The sequence below is a fragment of the Amblyomma americanum genome, chromosome 2, assembly GCF_052857255.1.
Source record: "Amblyomma americanum isolate KBUSLIRL-KWMA chromosome 2, ASM5285725v1, whole genome shotgun sequence".
In the NCBI taxonomy this organism is placed as follows: Eukaryota; Metazoa; Arthropoda; class Arachnida; order Ixodida; family Ixodidae; genus Amblyomma; species Amblyomma americanum.
Genome location: NC_135498.1, coordinates 182,269,990 through 182,286,376, shown reverse-complemented (window position 1 = coordinate 182,286,376; position 16,387 = coordinate 182,269,990). Strand labels below are relative to the sequence as shown.

The 16,387-nt window shown below is 45.8% G+C and overlaps 2 protein-coding genes across 2 annotated transcripts; one reads left to right on the top strand and one right to left on the bottom strand.

The window, feature by feature from the left end:
* Positions 1-1,834: 1,834 nt before the first annotated feature.
* On the top strand, positions 1,835-4,987 carry LOC144119351 (3-alpha-hydroxysteroid sulfotransferase-like). Its single transcript, XM_077651994.1, has 2 exons — positions 1,835-1,919; positions 3,932-4,987. Exon 2 carries the CDS (start codon positions 3,944-3,946, stop codon positions 4,898-4,900), a length of 957 nt encoding a protein of 318 aa, XP_077508120.1. The 5' UTR covers positions 1,835-1,919; positions 3,932-3,943; the 3' UTR covers positions 4,901-4,987.
* A 6,445-nt stretch (positions 4,988-11,432) lies between these two features.
* LOC144120287 (uncharacterized) lies at positions 11,433-12,047 on the bottom strand. The gene has a single exon (XM_077652681.1). The coding sequence runs from the start codon at positions 12,045-12,047 to the stop codon at positions 11,433-11,435; it is 615 nt and encodes a 204-aa protein (XP_077508807.1).
* Between the last annotated feature and the right edge of the window lie 4,340 nt (positions 12,048-16,387).

The window sequence follows — 16,387 nt, the reverse complement described above, 5'->3', positions numbered from 1 at the left end:
ATTCTAAGGCAGATACAGACCGGGCCACTCCTCGTCCCGGCAGTGCTACACGTGCTTCACCCAGAACTCCATCCGAGTGGTGTGTGCAGTGTCTGCGCAGTGTGTCCGGCGGACCAATGGCACGTCATGTGGGACTGTGCCAGGTTCCCCACCGAAGCCACCTCCAGGACATACATACCCGCCCAAACTTCAAAGAGCAGTGCAGCCTTCAAACAAGGACACTCAAATATGGGCCGTCCAGCAGGCCCGAAAAGCACAAACCTCACGAGCCACCACAAACGGGCCGAACTGGGGTAGTGCAGAGTAGGGCATAACCCCGGGTTGACACTTGCCCAACGTTACGACGCGTTAAACCGTCGATTTCCGGCATCTTAATAAAGTTATATTTATCCTATCCTGGTTTTTGAGGAGAAGAAATGGCGCAGGAACTGTCTCACATTTATGGGGACATTTCAACAGCACCTTGAGGGACGAGGCAAACAGTCCGGGAAGGCATAGAATTCAAGGTGAAAATGTCCTCGGATCGAACCGCTGTCGCAAACTAACCTCTAACTTGCCGAGCCCATGTAAGCAATATGCAACAAGAAATCGTACGAAACCATCCTAAGCGCTGAGCGACAAACGGCTGCGTCACAATTTTGGTACGAATGTTGTCGGGAAAAGAGGCGCCACATGGAGGTCGGGCCAGTGGGGAGTATATATAGAATAACGACATGTGTATGATTGCCTGAAATGGCATTGCTCGGCTTGATGTATGCATCCTATGGCCGCTTGATGACGTCATCATATTTTCGTTACCATCGTCGGGATTTTCTCTACCATCTGCAAGTACATACACTAACGCACACACGCCGCCAACTTTGCTCGTAACGCGACTAGTAATACTTTCCAATAAATATATTTTCCTGCACGTCCGATCGCAAAGAATTTACAATATTTTTTCTCGCCTGCCGTAAAATTTTTCAACCAGAACAATTTATATCCATAAATTAGTTCTTGTGCTGACTTTGTGCCGTGAGTCATCTGTCGACAGTTCGTCCAGTGCCTTCTTTCTCGGAACATATTAGTCGTGCACTGAAGGCACCAGTTTCATATTAGCATCAGTTAACCCAACTGCTTAAAAGTGCTCTCTTCAGGAAGTTTCACCGTAAGAAAAACAGAGCTTTCGCTATGTCGCATGAATGCATGCCGTGGCGAGAGCTTATAATCTAGTTAACTCTGCTTGGTACTGTTTGGAGTCCTTTTTGCCACATTTTGTTCCGTGGCAGTTAATAAGGTGCTCCGCGCTGCATAGCTGCACAGAATAGAAAAATGTGCTGGTTGGAAGCTCGTCATAATCTTTTTGTAGGCACAAACTTTATTAAGACAATACAAGAAGGCACAGGACACACACCGTTTCACAACTGTTTTATTAGAAAGCAGAAGGACACATAAATATAGTACAACGACAAGATAAACTATCACTTATCAATACAAGCACACAAAAAAGCACTTAAAACCAGCAACAGAGAACAAAACTCAAAGAAGCACACAGCCTTGTCCACGTCTCCGTCTTTCTTTTTTGTGCCTGCTCCTTCTCTGCTGCTGGTTTTAAGTGATCGTGCACCAACTAGCTCAATAATACACCTTATTAAAAAAGTACAATAAGTATATCCAAAAAGAGCCTTCCGCACGAAGACAAAGCAAAGCTAGCATTAGCGTCGTCTCCTAGGTTCTTCCCGGTGCTGGACACATCCCCCGATACTTTCCTTCGCTTCTTGCTCCGGTTGGCATACTAAAAATATACGCGCTTAGTTTTTCCCCCCGGAGATAAGGCTCGGTGATACCGCACAAGTTGCACGTGCAGCCATGACCTGCTTCCGTATCCATGCCGCACCGTTCTCGCAAGCGGACAACAAGCCGACTGCCTAGAGCTCCAGGTGAGCTAGCTCCTATTGATTTCTTGCACTTGTTACATTCTTAAAGAAACTCCAAGCATTCATTTTCAGGCAGTGATTTACAGCAGTGGCATAGCCAGTAATTTTGTGCGGGGGGGGGGGGGGGGGGGAGGCTCATGTTGCAGCGCGGCCTCCTCATATAATTTATGGAAGAATCAAACGCAACAATATTAACTGTATTGCCATTGCCATTGACAATGCCGTTGCGTATTAGATAACGCTACGCTATCTAGGCAAGTGAAATATGTATTTCTTTAAATAAAAAATGCATTCGTATGTCTTAAAAAGCGAGGCAGACATGATTACAAAAAATAAAACTGGGCGGGGGACAAGATACAGGAGAGAAGCAAACAGGACGAGCTCGCCCTGTTTTCTTCTCTTCTGTGTCTTGTCCCCTGCTCAGTTTTATGTCTTGTAATCATGTCATACCAACTATCCCCTTATCGTTCACTTGTGGCAGGGGCATAACTGATACCGATGCTTCCTATATCCGTTCGGAACCAGCAAAGCTGTGCATGCCGCTGATATGAAAAACGTGAAGGCCATCAAATTAGCGAGTAGAGGACAAATATTTTAATGAATGCCTGTTGTTCAAGAACCTTTACAGTTTTGTACATATGCAACTGCCAGGAAAAGATCTGAATGACGCTGTCGTTCGTTCCAGCGTACTGCGCAGCGGCAGCTGTCCCCGGTCATGTTTTGCGAGTAACTGCACCGAAATTTTAGTCGCAGCGGCGAGCCATTGATAGGCCGTTGAAAGATTGTGCTAGGATGGGGCCCCTTGCGTTACATGACTCCAGGTGCATGGGCGTTGCCCCAAAATTCAACACGAGTTAGCAATGTTCGCGACAAAATTCCGAAATGTCTTTTCTAGTCTGAAAAATGCACTGTAGGTGACAAAATCCAGAATGACTTCTGGCGCCGGTTGATGTTTTGGTCAGCGATGCTTGACAGCTCAAAAACATTGGAGGAGGGGGGGGGGGGGGGGGGCTAAAGCCCCATAAGCACCCCCCCCCCCACCACCCTTGGCTACGCCCCTGTAGCTTTAAGACGCCACTACTTCATCCTTTTAAACATCTTACGTACTTTGTTCTGATGGCCTTACTAAAACCATAATGTGCAAACTTGAAACTAAATTTGGCATCAAATCCGCAGGTGATCGAAATATTTAACCTCAAGCGAAAAGTACTAGTCATTTCTTGCCAAAAATTTGCAATAAATTCCTATCGTTCGCATAAATGAAGAAATCTCACTCGGGACAGAGTTAATTGCTCCATTTTCAACGATATTATAGTAACAACAACGATAAATATTAGTAACTGTTGTTCTTGCTGATGGAGGAGACTACTTTACCAGGCAGGCAGTAACAGCGTGTAAACTTTCAGAATCAGTTAAAATTTGCGTGAAATATTCACAACAGTTAAATATCGACAAGACTGCCATGTTATAGACACCTTAGAGCACACAGTTCTGAATAGCCGCTGCTCTTTCTTTCCACTATGAACAGTGAAACACTATTAATTCGACAGCGAAAGACAGCAGCAATAAATGAACACTCGGTAAGGATGCCTGTTAAAGAGATTCAGAATAACCTTCATTTATTGTGCCAACCCCCTCCGAATTGCTAGTCGCGGCATAATCTTTACGAAAGCTGTATCGCTGTTCAATTTCTTGCCACCCTGTTCTAACCTAGAATGTTCCCGTGAGCATCATCATCTTGAACACAAAAACTGACCTGGTTTAGGAACCAAAATGTTTATTTTAGCCTCTCTTGCTCCTTTCTCATCATAATTGCCCAACAAATGTATGAAATTTCTGTTTTAGTGCTGCATACTTCATTTTATCGGGATAACCTGCAGCTGAAAAAATGTAAGCCACTGTTTCGGACATAACCTCAAGTGTTCGAAAAAAATAACAAAAAATATACCAGCTTTAAATGCTAGGAGTGCAGCTCAATATGTCTCTTCTTGCCGTTCACTACCTCTACTCGGCAGCAAAGCACAGCCATGCCGGGCCGGACACCCTACCGCCAGATCATCGATGGTGTACCGAGGTCCCCTTCGATCAACCCAGAAGTGTTCAGGATGAACCAGTCATTCCGTGCTACAGAGGGTGATGTCGTGCAGAGCCAATACGCCAAGAGTGGCACGAACTGGGTCCAGTACATCACGCAGCTGATCATCAAACATGACGAAGTAATTAACTACGCGGAATTCACTCGCGACTTCCGGGCAATCGAGTACATGGACTGTGCTGACTGGAAGCCGACTCTTCCCGTAAGGTTGTTCGTCACACATTTGCCATTGCGGCGTGAGACGATGAACGAAAAGGCCAAGTACATCTACGTAGCTCGCAATCCTTGGGACGTGTGCGTCTCAACGTTCCGCATGATGGCCGATGTTAACATCTACCGCTTTCAGGATGGCAAGTTCGAAGATTTTGTCGAGCCTTTCATGAAAGGTGACTTGGGTTACGGGGACTACTTCGACCACGTGGCATCCGGGTATGCGCTGAAGGACGAGCCAAACGTGTTTTTTCTGACCTACGAAGAACTCAAGATGGACACCAGAAGCACGGTGCTCAGACTAGCGCACTTTCTGGGCGAGGATTATGGCCGAGCTTTAGAAGAAGACGAGCAAGTGCTCCAGAACGTTTTAGTATATTCGAAAGCAGAAAATATGAGGAAAGTCATTGTGCACGAACTTCAAGGATGCGAGGTTCCAGAATGGAATAATTTCTTCACAGGGCAAAAGATTACTTGCAAGCATGGTTACGGAGGAGATGAAAGCAAGTTCTCCATTGTCAAAGAAGCCAGGGTAGGGAGCTGGAAGGATCATTTCACGCCCGAACAGCTGGCGCGTTTTGAAAAGAAAATACAAGAAAAGGGGGACAAGGCCTCTTTCATGCAGCTGTGGAGCAGCATGCGAGAAGAGGCCATCGCATTGTCTCGCACATCGCCGTAGAACCACCTGCCCTTCATTCTTCGGCAGCTTACTGTGTATTATTTTTGCCTGAGGAAGAAAGATTAAAAATGAAATGAAGAAGCAATACACTTAATAATCATTCTGTCTGATCGAGTGTCGCTGTCACCTGTCTTACGTCACTTATTGCGCCATGAAACACCACAGGTTCTGCTTGCCAGTTATGAAAGAACTTTGAAAGCAGCTCGAGAAAGGTACGGCACTCTAAACCATCTCTTGGGTTATTTGTCTGGGAACCCGTCACATACATTCTACATAAACCCGCCGGGGTGGATCAGTGGTTAGGGCGCTCGGCTACTGATCCGGAGTTCCCTCGTTCGAACCCGACCGCGGCGGCTGCGTTTTTATGGAGGCAAAATGCTAAGGCGCCTGTTTACAGTGCAATGTCAGTGTACGATAAAGATGCCTACGTGGTCGAAATTATTCCAGAGCCCTTTACTATGGCACCTTTCTTCTTTCACTCACTTCTTTATCTCTTCCCTTACGGCGCGGTTCAGGTGTCCAACGAATGTGAGACAGATACTGCGCCATTTCCTTTCCCAAAAACCAATTATTATTATTATTATTATTATTATTATTATTATTATTATTATTATTATTATTATTATTATTATTATTATTATTATTATTATTATTATTATTATTATTATTATTATTCTACATGATCACTTTGCCATCGAATTTTTTACAAGGCTAGTTTTGAGCGTTTTCGCCCTACTGAACGTGATGTACTGAACGCGAATATGCACCTCACCAGGAATCGGCACAGAATGACCTTCCACGACCGGCCTCAGAACGTGGTCGGCCTTAGGAGCGCGTTCAGCCCGTTTGCCCGTCTTCTCACTTTCGACCGCGAATGAAGCTGGCGTTTACGATACAGTTAAAAGCTTCCTTCTTCCGTCGCCACACCAGCGCGGCACTCGATGTCTCGTCCAGGCTTCCTGCCATCAGAATCCTTCGGCTGTAGCACTACTGGCGCCGTCTCATATCATTGCGCTGAAATAGTTTCTTATAAGGGAAAAGTACGCTGCTACCGTTATGGCGATGGCCTGATAGACTAATACCTCTTTCACACGGGCATTTCAAGGGCCCTAGAACCGATAGTCGATCGACTCAAAGGCGATCCAGCGCTGCTACACGGGCAGTTTCAATGACGATCGAGTCAATAGCCTATAGAGCCAACGGAATAGCGCAAAACTCCATCGAGGTTTCGATGACCTTCGAGCGGTGCCCAAGGTTGCTAGCGTTGCTTCGAGCGGCGCAAAGCGCACTTTCTTTCACGTTATAAAAGCATGAACAAACATTATTCGCCTAAAGTTTAATGCAAGCAGTAAAATAGTAGCTTGTACATTTATTTAAAAACTGTATAAGTTTGCTTTACAGCGCAATAATTTCATACTCTCTATCACAGTAACCATCGGTGCATGAGAAGCAAACACAAAGAAGAGCTCAGTCATTTTGATATAGCCCTCGGAGTCCTCTGTTCGCGAAAGTTCTGAAGATTTTCGCTGGCTTTTTTTTGTATATTTCCCGCTGATTTCAATCAACGCATTGTTGTTTTTTGCACGTTTAATTGGCTCGAGGTGTTTTGCGTCCCCCTTATATTTGTCTCTCTGGACCTTTTGTTTTTGTATTTATTTTTTTTGTGATATGACGTCGTCATCGCAGCCAGAAAAGCAGAAAAGCGCGTCGGCGTCGGCACCTAGACAGTTGTGGGGAGAGCGGGAAACGTCGTTACTAATAGATTTATGGGAGGATCACCTCGCCGACTTGCGTCGCCAGAAGAGGAACGGTGGGGCGTACGAAGAGATCGCATGAAGTCTCTGCGAAGCTACACTTCAGGACACGCACCCAAGTTCAGAACAAGATAGAAAACTTGGGACACACGTACCGGTAAGTCACTTTCCCGTGTGTGCGGTTTAAGAGCATGCGGTCTGTCGCGGTAAAACGTTCGCAGCCTTGTCAGCGTTGTTTTTGAGGCGCCCTTTGTAACACAGCATTTACGTTTTCACTGCGCTGCAAACTGTCGCATCTTTTGCAGCAGCGAAGTTAGTAAACATTGCTTGCTCAGCCAGCCTTTTTTTACGTGCAGTAGGGTAGAGCTGCACAAAATGACACATTGATCATCACAGCCCTTTTCTTTATTTTCTTGCCTTAGTGGCCCTGCCATAAAACTTTCAGATTGTGGCTGAGGAGGAGAAGTACTGGCTCAGGAGCCGTCACATGGGAATACTTCTGACGTATACATCAATTTCTTGGGTCACTGCCGGCCAATGATCCCTCCATGACTCAGGAAAGCGCAATAGTTGGAGGTATGCCGAAGCATTTATTTCAGCTTTTAGCAGCCATTAGTGCTGCACAGCATGCTTGGTAGTGGAAGAACTGATCAAATTTGCTCATTTTCTGCAATAGCGCTTTGCAAATGCTTATTTTGAAGTTAATGCTGGTAAGTGTTGGATGCAAATCGCAGTCAGCGTCGATAAAGAATGGCAACTGTAGAAACTACTGCACCTTAATTCATTTTACGCGTGTCTACACAAGAAGGCTTTTATTTACAGCTTTCTCCACGAAATTTATAGCAGAATACTGCCATTACCATAATGGCAATGAGCACAGCGTAACAGGGTTTGTCTAAAATAATCATCATGAGAACCAGCTCAAAGCAGTATTCATTTCAGCGCATTCATGTCAATATGATGAGCTTTGTGTGTTGCTTAAGAAGAATTTAATAGCCGTGTGGCCACCCAGTATTGAATGTAGGTGTGAGATGTGGTTTTTTGCAAGAGGAACTTTTAGCTGCCTTTTCTTTTCTTGCCCTGCCTAATAGTATAACTGCCACCAAGATAATCCTTCAAACGGAGGTTGAGGTTGAGGTTTATTTTTCCTCAAAAATGAAAGAGGGAACTGCGACAAAAGGCGGTTAAGCCTGACGAGATCATAGTTCCCCAAAACAGTTTATACAGCAGTGAGCAATACAGAAATAACAGAAATAACAAATATTAACATAGTATGATTGTGAACAAAATACATTGCATCAAACGACAGTATCACCGTAAAAACAATTACTTTTGATAGCAATTACTTTTGATACAAAGACAGTGCACCATAAATCAAATCAAAGACAGTGTATAAACATGGCATGAGGTCACTAAAGAAAACACACACACAAACAGTGTGTGTGTGGCGAAACCACGGAAACCGCCAACACCACCTCACAAATGAATGAAAGCCTGCCCTGCGATGACCCCGACACAGGGTCAATGCAGCCAATACCACCACCAGCAGCCGCATTGTCGGCTGACACACTAGCCGCATCGTCGGCTGCAACACCAGCTGCATTGTCGGCTGCCACAACACCAGCAGCCAAGCCTCCTTCCAGGAAGAGGAAAAGGGGGACAAGTGCCTTGGTAGAAGTGCACACAGGGCTCCTAGAAGAAGAGAAACTGTTGCCGCAGACCTTACACGCAGCTAGGAACAGAGAACACGATCAGCGTGACAGACAGATTGCTCTGCAAGAGAAATTAGTTAATGTTTAGAAAAAAAATTCAACAAGTAAAACAATAACTGCTATGTTATTCCAATTTGTATGAGTTTATTACAATAACCTAGCCTTGTGGCAAAAGAGGCCAGCAGTGGAAACATGACAAGGTCAACACTGTGGTGTAATGTCCAATCATATATCGACATGCTGTTCATTAAGCAATTGCCTACTGCAGACAGCATGCCACAAGTCTGCCATTTCTGTCAAGGCTTGCTGGGGCGCCAATTTTGACATGTTGCTTCCTGCAAGTTGTAATGTTTTGCACTTTAGTTGCTATCAATGCGTACTTAGCTGATGCAAACCAGGTTCTACATTTTTATTGTGCACACAATGGTGATTTCACTAAAACAACACCAATATTATGCAATATGTTTATTTTTTCTATACATTTGTCATGCAACAATGTAGTAGACTTAAATAGATTTAGCAGTATTGCCAAGAATGTCGGCAAAGAAAGTGATGCGGGAATCTCTGTAATGACAACATTAAACAATACAGAACGTGGTCACTAATTTAAAAAAACACGAGCTTTTGAGTTAACGAGAAGTTTTTTGCAGAGAAGTAACAGTAGTATAGGCAGGCTTCGAAATAGGCAAATCATGTTAACTGGTAAAGCGACTACCTACATTCTAATAGGTAACTTTTTCACAATTACCGGTAGGCACCTAAGTGCGATAAAATATTTGTAGCCGCCCATTAGCAATAGCCATATCGGTTTTTAGTACTGCAGGAACAAGATAACCATCAGCGTTGTGGCATGACAGATTTTGGCTATTCTGACTAGTTACAGGGACTGGAGGGGTTGTTTTGCCTGCATGCTCTTCGAAAGAACATGTCTTTTGGCATATTGTAGCCAAATTCTGGCGGGGCACAGAGGCCATGGTAACCACATTTTCGGAATTTTACGAACCAATAAGGCTGTTACTAACGGTAGGCTACAAACCACCACTTGCAACAAGGTGACTATCGGTAATAGCTAAAAAGTGAAGTATTACAATTCGGGTAATCACTTTACTAGTTAAGATGAATTGTCTGTTTTTTTTAGATCTGTCAGCTCTGGTATTAGTGTGCTGCAAAAAGTTTCGCATTGCCTCAAAAACCCATTTTAAAAATTGCTAATCAGCTTCCCTGAAACACCACGTATGCAGTGCCTGTGAACAGGAGCAAGTGCTCTATAATGGACACTTTTTTTGTTTTTCAAACTAGATTATAACGTTTGTACCATTTAATTCATTGGTTTTGGAAACAAACCAAATTGTATAACTTACCACTATTATAACTGCTGTATCATCTACACTTTACGCTTGAGATCTTGAGATACAGCCAAGGCACCTTTAGCTGCAATGTTAGCAGTGTGATGCCAATAGGTTCAGAATTAAGTATCTCTGGTATTGCGAAGCTTCTGAGTGCCCTGGCGACAAGAAAATGTTGCATCTCTGCCATGGTTTCCAGATGCCACCTACCAAATGGAAAACGCAGTTTAATACCCTATGATTTGGCCTTCAAATTCTCTGCCGTGTTTCTTAGTTCCACAGGCGGGCATGTCTGCATTTGTGTAAGGAGCTTTTGATTGCTGCAAAAAAATGTGGTTGGTAAAGTTCAATACTGTGAACCTAAAGATCATGTACGCAGATAAGCTGTCTGCTTCCAGAAATGTGTTTTAAATAATGACACTGAGTAGAGAAGGGTACAAGCGGTTTCGGAGACGTGCTCTGCTCGGCTCTGCGAAAGCAGACTCGTGGTGGCCCTGAAAAGGACCTTTCTGTTCAGATGGCTGTCAAGCGCATCACAGTCGTGGTACACTGCAGGGTGTAAGCAGCCGCACCGGCTGTGTGAACTCATCCATGCTTGAAGAAGTCCACGAGCGTCGTCCTCACCTCACAGCCAGTGCCTTCTTCAATATCTGTGCTGTGGTTTTCAAGTTCTGTCAGCCACTGCTGCAGGACAGCATCTCCAAACTCCTCGCACACATTGTTCAAAATGGAGCACGCACGAAAAGCTAGGCGGGAATTTTCGATTGCACATTCCATGCGCATCAAGGTGAAGCGAAACCGGCCCTTCAGCCTGCCGAAGGCATTTCCAACTACTCTCCTAGCCTTGGACAGGCGGTAGTTGAACAGTCTTTCGTCATCGGTCAGGTTTGCGCGGTAGCTGAATGGCTTCATCAAGTTGGTAGACAGCGAGATTGTCTGATCACACAATATGACCGGAGGCACTGCTGTGCCTCCCATGACGGCACTTGGCTGACGGAACAGAGGGCCATTCACGGCTTTTTCCAGCTTGGAGCCACTGTAAACATGTGAATAACGGCAGCGGCCTGGCGCTCGAACTCTTATGTACAAGAACCTGTAGCGGTGGTCTACAAGGGCAAGCAGGATGATGCTGTACCAACTATATGACTGACACAATGCAAGCCGTTATTACATGGCGATAGTGATTTGAGCATAACATTACAATGCATACAATACGCCTCTGCTTGATCTCTGGAGAATCATCTGCATGCTATGAGGGGGCAACACACTGCCTGACACTAGCGGCGAAAACGTGTGCTGGGAATAACAGCGCTGAGAGGAGGGACAAAGAAAGAAGACAATAGGACCGACGCTGCTGCTTCGTTGTCCCTCGTCTCAGCGCTGTTATTCCCAGTAATATTTACCAACTAGCTCAACTCTCTGTTTTAGCGAAAACATGTGTTTCGCTCGCAAAGTTAATTTGACACTCACGCCAGTAGGCAATTGCAATGAACCTTCACAGAAGGTTACTAATTCACAACTGCGTCGAGGGCTTACCATACTATTGAAGACATGCGCTACACAAGGGGACAAAATTACAAACGACACGAACACAAGTGCAGTGTGTGTTTTGCGCTTGTGTATGTGTAATTTGGTCCCTTCGTGTATTTCAGTAGAGCATAAGTATCCGATATCATCAACCAACTGGCCCTTGCGTTAGCATTCTTGCTTACCATCCTGTTTAGTTCCTGTAGTCCACGGCGTTTTCCTTGGGAGGTGACACGGGAAAGTGGCAGCCGTCCAATGCTCCGACTGCTTGCGGAGATTGGCACGCTGCGTTGAACTCTCTTATGTGTTCAGGCATGGTGTCCAGCGTCGGCATCTTCAACCAGTCATCTTCCATGAGTTCAACAACGGCTTCGCATAGCTCGCGGTAAGCCTGGTTCACTGCCGAACGTCCTACGGCGAACAACTCTGCGATACTGTGTTCTTCGCTTGAAGAGCAAAGCCGGTACAACCCGATGGCGACTCGCTTGTCGACAGGGACAGCTTCTCTCATGTTGGTGTCTTGCCGCTCAAGAAGCGGTCGCACAGTTTTTACAATGTATCTAAAGGTAGCAGGCGTCACTCGAAACGCGCACTTGAAGTACCTCTTGCCGAGCTGCGGCAGCGTCTCCTCAAACAACTTTGTGTTCCTGTCGAAACACCACCTTTCGCGGTTCACGGTCCAGCCGCAAGCAAATATGAACGCGTTCAGTGCGCTGACATACACCAACTCTTCTTCAATGCTATTCGCCTCGGCTTTCGACGCCTCGATGTCAGCGTCAAGCTGAGCGATGGCAGCCAGAAGCACCATGACCTACGTCTATGTATCTTGAGTGTGTCTCGCTTCGTCACCCATGGCGGTGAATAGGCACCAACACGCAAGATTCCAGACCCTCCACGAAGAACGCGTAAAAAACACGACCTATGCACGAAGCAGTAAGAAGCAAACAGACCGCGGAAACGTCAGCGGTGTCAGTGTTTCCAGAGCATTACATAACTTCGACAGCAAATCGTACAAAAGAAAATGTCTTACTAGAAAACGTAACAAGGCTTTGATAATAACTACAACCTTTCTATGACTAAAAATAAGTCTAATATTACATTATAATTTGGGTTTGTAAAAACAATTTTCCTATTTGTGCAAAATCGAAAGTAGCGACTGTAGCGCCACACATCCGTAGCGTAAGACACGAGGACCATTTCAATGGCCATTGAGATTTGCCATGTAGCAGCGACGAGTTCGATGGCGATTGAGAATCTCGAAGGCCCTCGACTCGAGGGTGATTGAAACTGGCCGTGTGACAGGGGTATTAGGCTTTAGATGAGCTGCTCGCTCCATGCCACTCAGGTGTTATGCGAATCCAGGGCGGCGTGAATAATTTTTTTGCATATATTGATACACATCTTTAAAACTTGCGGCCTTGCCGTCAGCATCCGTTTTAGCATTGCCTTTCGTGTGAACTTTACAGCATCATCGAAAAGGCATTCAACGGAGGTTTTTGGAACTGAAGCTAAAAGTATTCCTTGCAAGTTGCTTCCCATTCTAAAACCTGGCCTAAAAATACACAGACACCACAGAGCACAAAACCACACTGTCTATATCCACACACAAGACAGCACAGGTGCATCAGGTGAGAATAAACGTAGCTTTCAGCGTTGCGATAGCTGATTGCGCTTGCAATGGTGGCATTAGGATTTGAAATGAAAAGCAGATAGGTCGAGTTTAGCAAGTTAGACTTTGTTACATCAAATTGCTGGCAAGAATAAAAAAGAGTATAATCGATTGAATCGATCTGCACATATGCTGAAGGCGCATTATGCATGCGCACTAATCGCACGTATAGTATTGAAGGCTAACCGCTCTAGATGAGGCAAGATAGGACTGCGGCGAGCTTAATAATAATAATAATAATTGGTTTTTGAGGAAATGAAATGGCGCAGTATCTGTCTCATATATCATTGGACACCTGAACCGCGCCGTAAGGGAAGGGATAAGGGAGGGAGTGAAAGAAGGAAGGAAGAAGGAGGTGCCGTAGTGGAGGGCTCCGGAATAATTTAGACCACCTGGGGATCTTTAACGTGCACTGACATCGCACAGCACACGGGCGCTTTAGCGTTTTTCCTCCATAAAAACGCAGCCGCCGCGGTCGGGTTCGAACCCGGGAACTCCGGATCAGTAGTCGAGCGCCCTAACCACTGAGCCACCGCGGCGGGGCGTGAGCTTTAGAACAAGCTTTCCACGAGGTACTGACTGCTATGTTTTGCCAACGCTAGTTTACAATTTACAGTTTACAGAAATTTACAGCCTTTGCAGGTCGGAGGCCCTACCACCAAGTCAGCGATGGTGTTCCGAGGTGTCCTTGTCTCGGCCCCGAAATCTTCAGGAAGAGCTCCTCTTTCCATGCAACAAACAGCGACATCGTACAGCACTCGCACCCCAAGAGCGGCACCAACTGGTTGCAGTACATCACGCACCTCATTGTCAAACGTGGTCAGCAGATGACCTTTCCGGAATCCACTCGCGACTATCGGTCTATCGAGTACACTGACTGCGCTGATTGGAAGTCGACGCTCCCCGTGAGACTGTTCACCACTCACCTGTCACTGCGCACGGAGAAGACAAACGAAACGGCCAAGTAACTCTATGTTGCAAGCAACCCTTGGGACGTGTGCGTCTCAATGTTTTGCGTGTTGAAAAAGCTAAGCATCTACCGTTTTCAGGATGGCAAGTTCAAAGACTTTATCGAGCCTTTCATTGAAGGTGACCTATGTTATGATGATTCCTTTGACCCCCTGGCTTCAGGATACGCGCTGAAGGACGAGCCAAACGTCTTTTTTCTGACCTACGAAGAGCTCAAGATAGATACCCGAAGCACTCTGCTACGACTGGCTTACTTCCTAGGTGCCCAGTACGGGCGGTGTTTAGAAGAAGACTAACAGATCCTGCAGAACATATTGGAGTACTCCAAAGCCGAAAATATGAGGAAGGTAATTGTGCACGACCTACGAGGAAGGGAGATCCCTGCGGGGAATGATATTATTACCACACAGAAGATTACCATCAAGCATGGCTACGAAGAAGACCAGAAGAAGTTTTCTATTGTCAAAGAAGCTAAGGTAGGGAGCTGGAAATGTTTGCTTCATGCCCGAACAGCTGGCATATTTTGAAAGAAGATGCAAGAAAAAGGGGATAAGGCTTCGTTCATGGAGCTGTGATAGGACATTCGAGAAGAGGCCACCGCACTGTCCCATGTGTCGGCGTAGGAGCAAGAACAATTCGTTCAACAAACGCAATATCTATGTTTCATTTTTACACGCGGACTTGGGCGAGTACAAGGTTAAGGTACAACCTTTGTCCATGATGTTCCGAAACTGAGTACATTAAAAAATGCGTCTAACATTGAAATCATTTGTGCAGCACCCCTTCGAAATAGACTCTCTTGCAGTCTACACACAGCTTCCAATGCTTCTTGAGATCTTGGAAACAGTTGGAAAACGCTTCTTTTGGCAGGGCTGTCAGCTTCTTTGTCGTTCTTGGCGTCTTGAATGGCATCCACGCTCCTCATCCAGAGACCTTATAGGGCTCTCGTCACTCGAGGAAAAAGGAAAAAATCGCATGGGGAGAGATAAGGCGAGTATGGCGGATGGGGAAGTGCAGTAATGCAATGCTTGGAGAGAAATTCTGCCACGCTGACAGCAGTGTGCGGCATTGCGTTATCGGGGAGAAGGCTCCATTGTCCAGATGCCCATAAGTCAGGCCGACTGCGTCGCAGGGCATCATACATGTGTTGCAGAACGCTGATATAAAACTCCTGATTCACCGTCTTGTCTGCCCTTGTGGGACGAACTCGTGGTGCATGGCACCTCTGCCATCGAAAATAAAATATCAGCATCGTTTTGGTCTTCTGTCGCCGCACCTTTCTCGACGCCGGAGAGCTTGTGGACCGCCATTCGGCGCTCTGCCTCTTTGTTTGAGTACCGTATTGCAAACACCATGTTTCGTCTCCAGCAATGATGCTGTGGACGAATGCATCATCCTTCTCTGTCTCGGAGAGCAAATGAGCGCTAACTGATGCCCGCGTGTCCTTCTGGCCATGTGTGAGGGAGTGCGGCACAAGTCTGGCATTCAGCTTTCGTTTCCCCAAGTTCTCATGCTAAATTTGGCGGCATGTTGTCTTACTAATGTCGAGAGCATCTGATAGCATGCGGACTGTAAGGGTGCTGTCTTGCTGTACGATTTCCCTGATCCGAGCCACGTTGTTTTCTTTCCTTCAGGTTGAAGGGCGCCCCTACCTTGTGTCATCTTCCACCGACGTTCTCCCCGAAATGAACCTCTGGTGTCACTCAAAAACTCGCGCCCGCGATAATGTCTCGTTGCCGTAAGCGTCACGAAGGAGCTCGTACGTCTGTGTGGCTGTCTTGCAAAGCTTCACACAGAATTTTATGTTTACGCGCTGTTCGAGGTGCACGTCCATCACTTCGCATTCACTCACAGTAGAATGCGCACACGACTAGTGACAACGTATGTTTCTACATGTATTGCCATCTAGTGGCTGCCACAGCAATTAACATAAATAGCTCAGGCTAGCCTGAAAAGATGGCACTACACATACGCACCGACATTTGTTTTGGGGAATCATTTCTAGAGAAGAAAAGAAATCAATCTCGAAATTTTATGGACGAAGGTTGAATAAACACATGACTCTATTTCATTCGTTCTGTCTGCCTGCGTAGCCTTGTTTATAACCCAGCTTGATATGACGATGCTGAATATCTATATACGAGATTTCTAGTAGTAGCCCGTGTGCTGTGCGATGTCAGTGCACGTTAAAGATCCCCAGGTGGTCGAAATTATTCCGGAGCCCTCCACTACGGCACCTCCTTCTTCCTTTCTTCTTTCACTCCCTCCCTTGTCCCTTTTCTTACGGCGCGGTTCAGGTGTCCAACGATATATGAGACAGATACTGCGCCATTTCCTTTCCCCAAAAAACCAATTATTATTAGTAGTAGTAGTAGATCAGTAATTGGACAATGCTTTTTGAGGCACCCCCACGCTAGACTTATGGGGAACTGTGTAGAAGTATCCTACACAGTCAGTTTGAAGCTCTACTCTTTAGCCCATAATCTTGTAGGAGGAGGAATAAGAGGCAA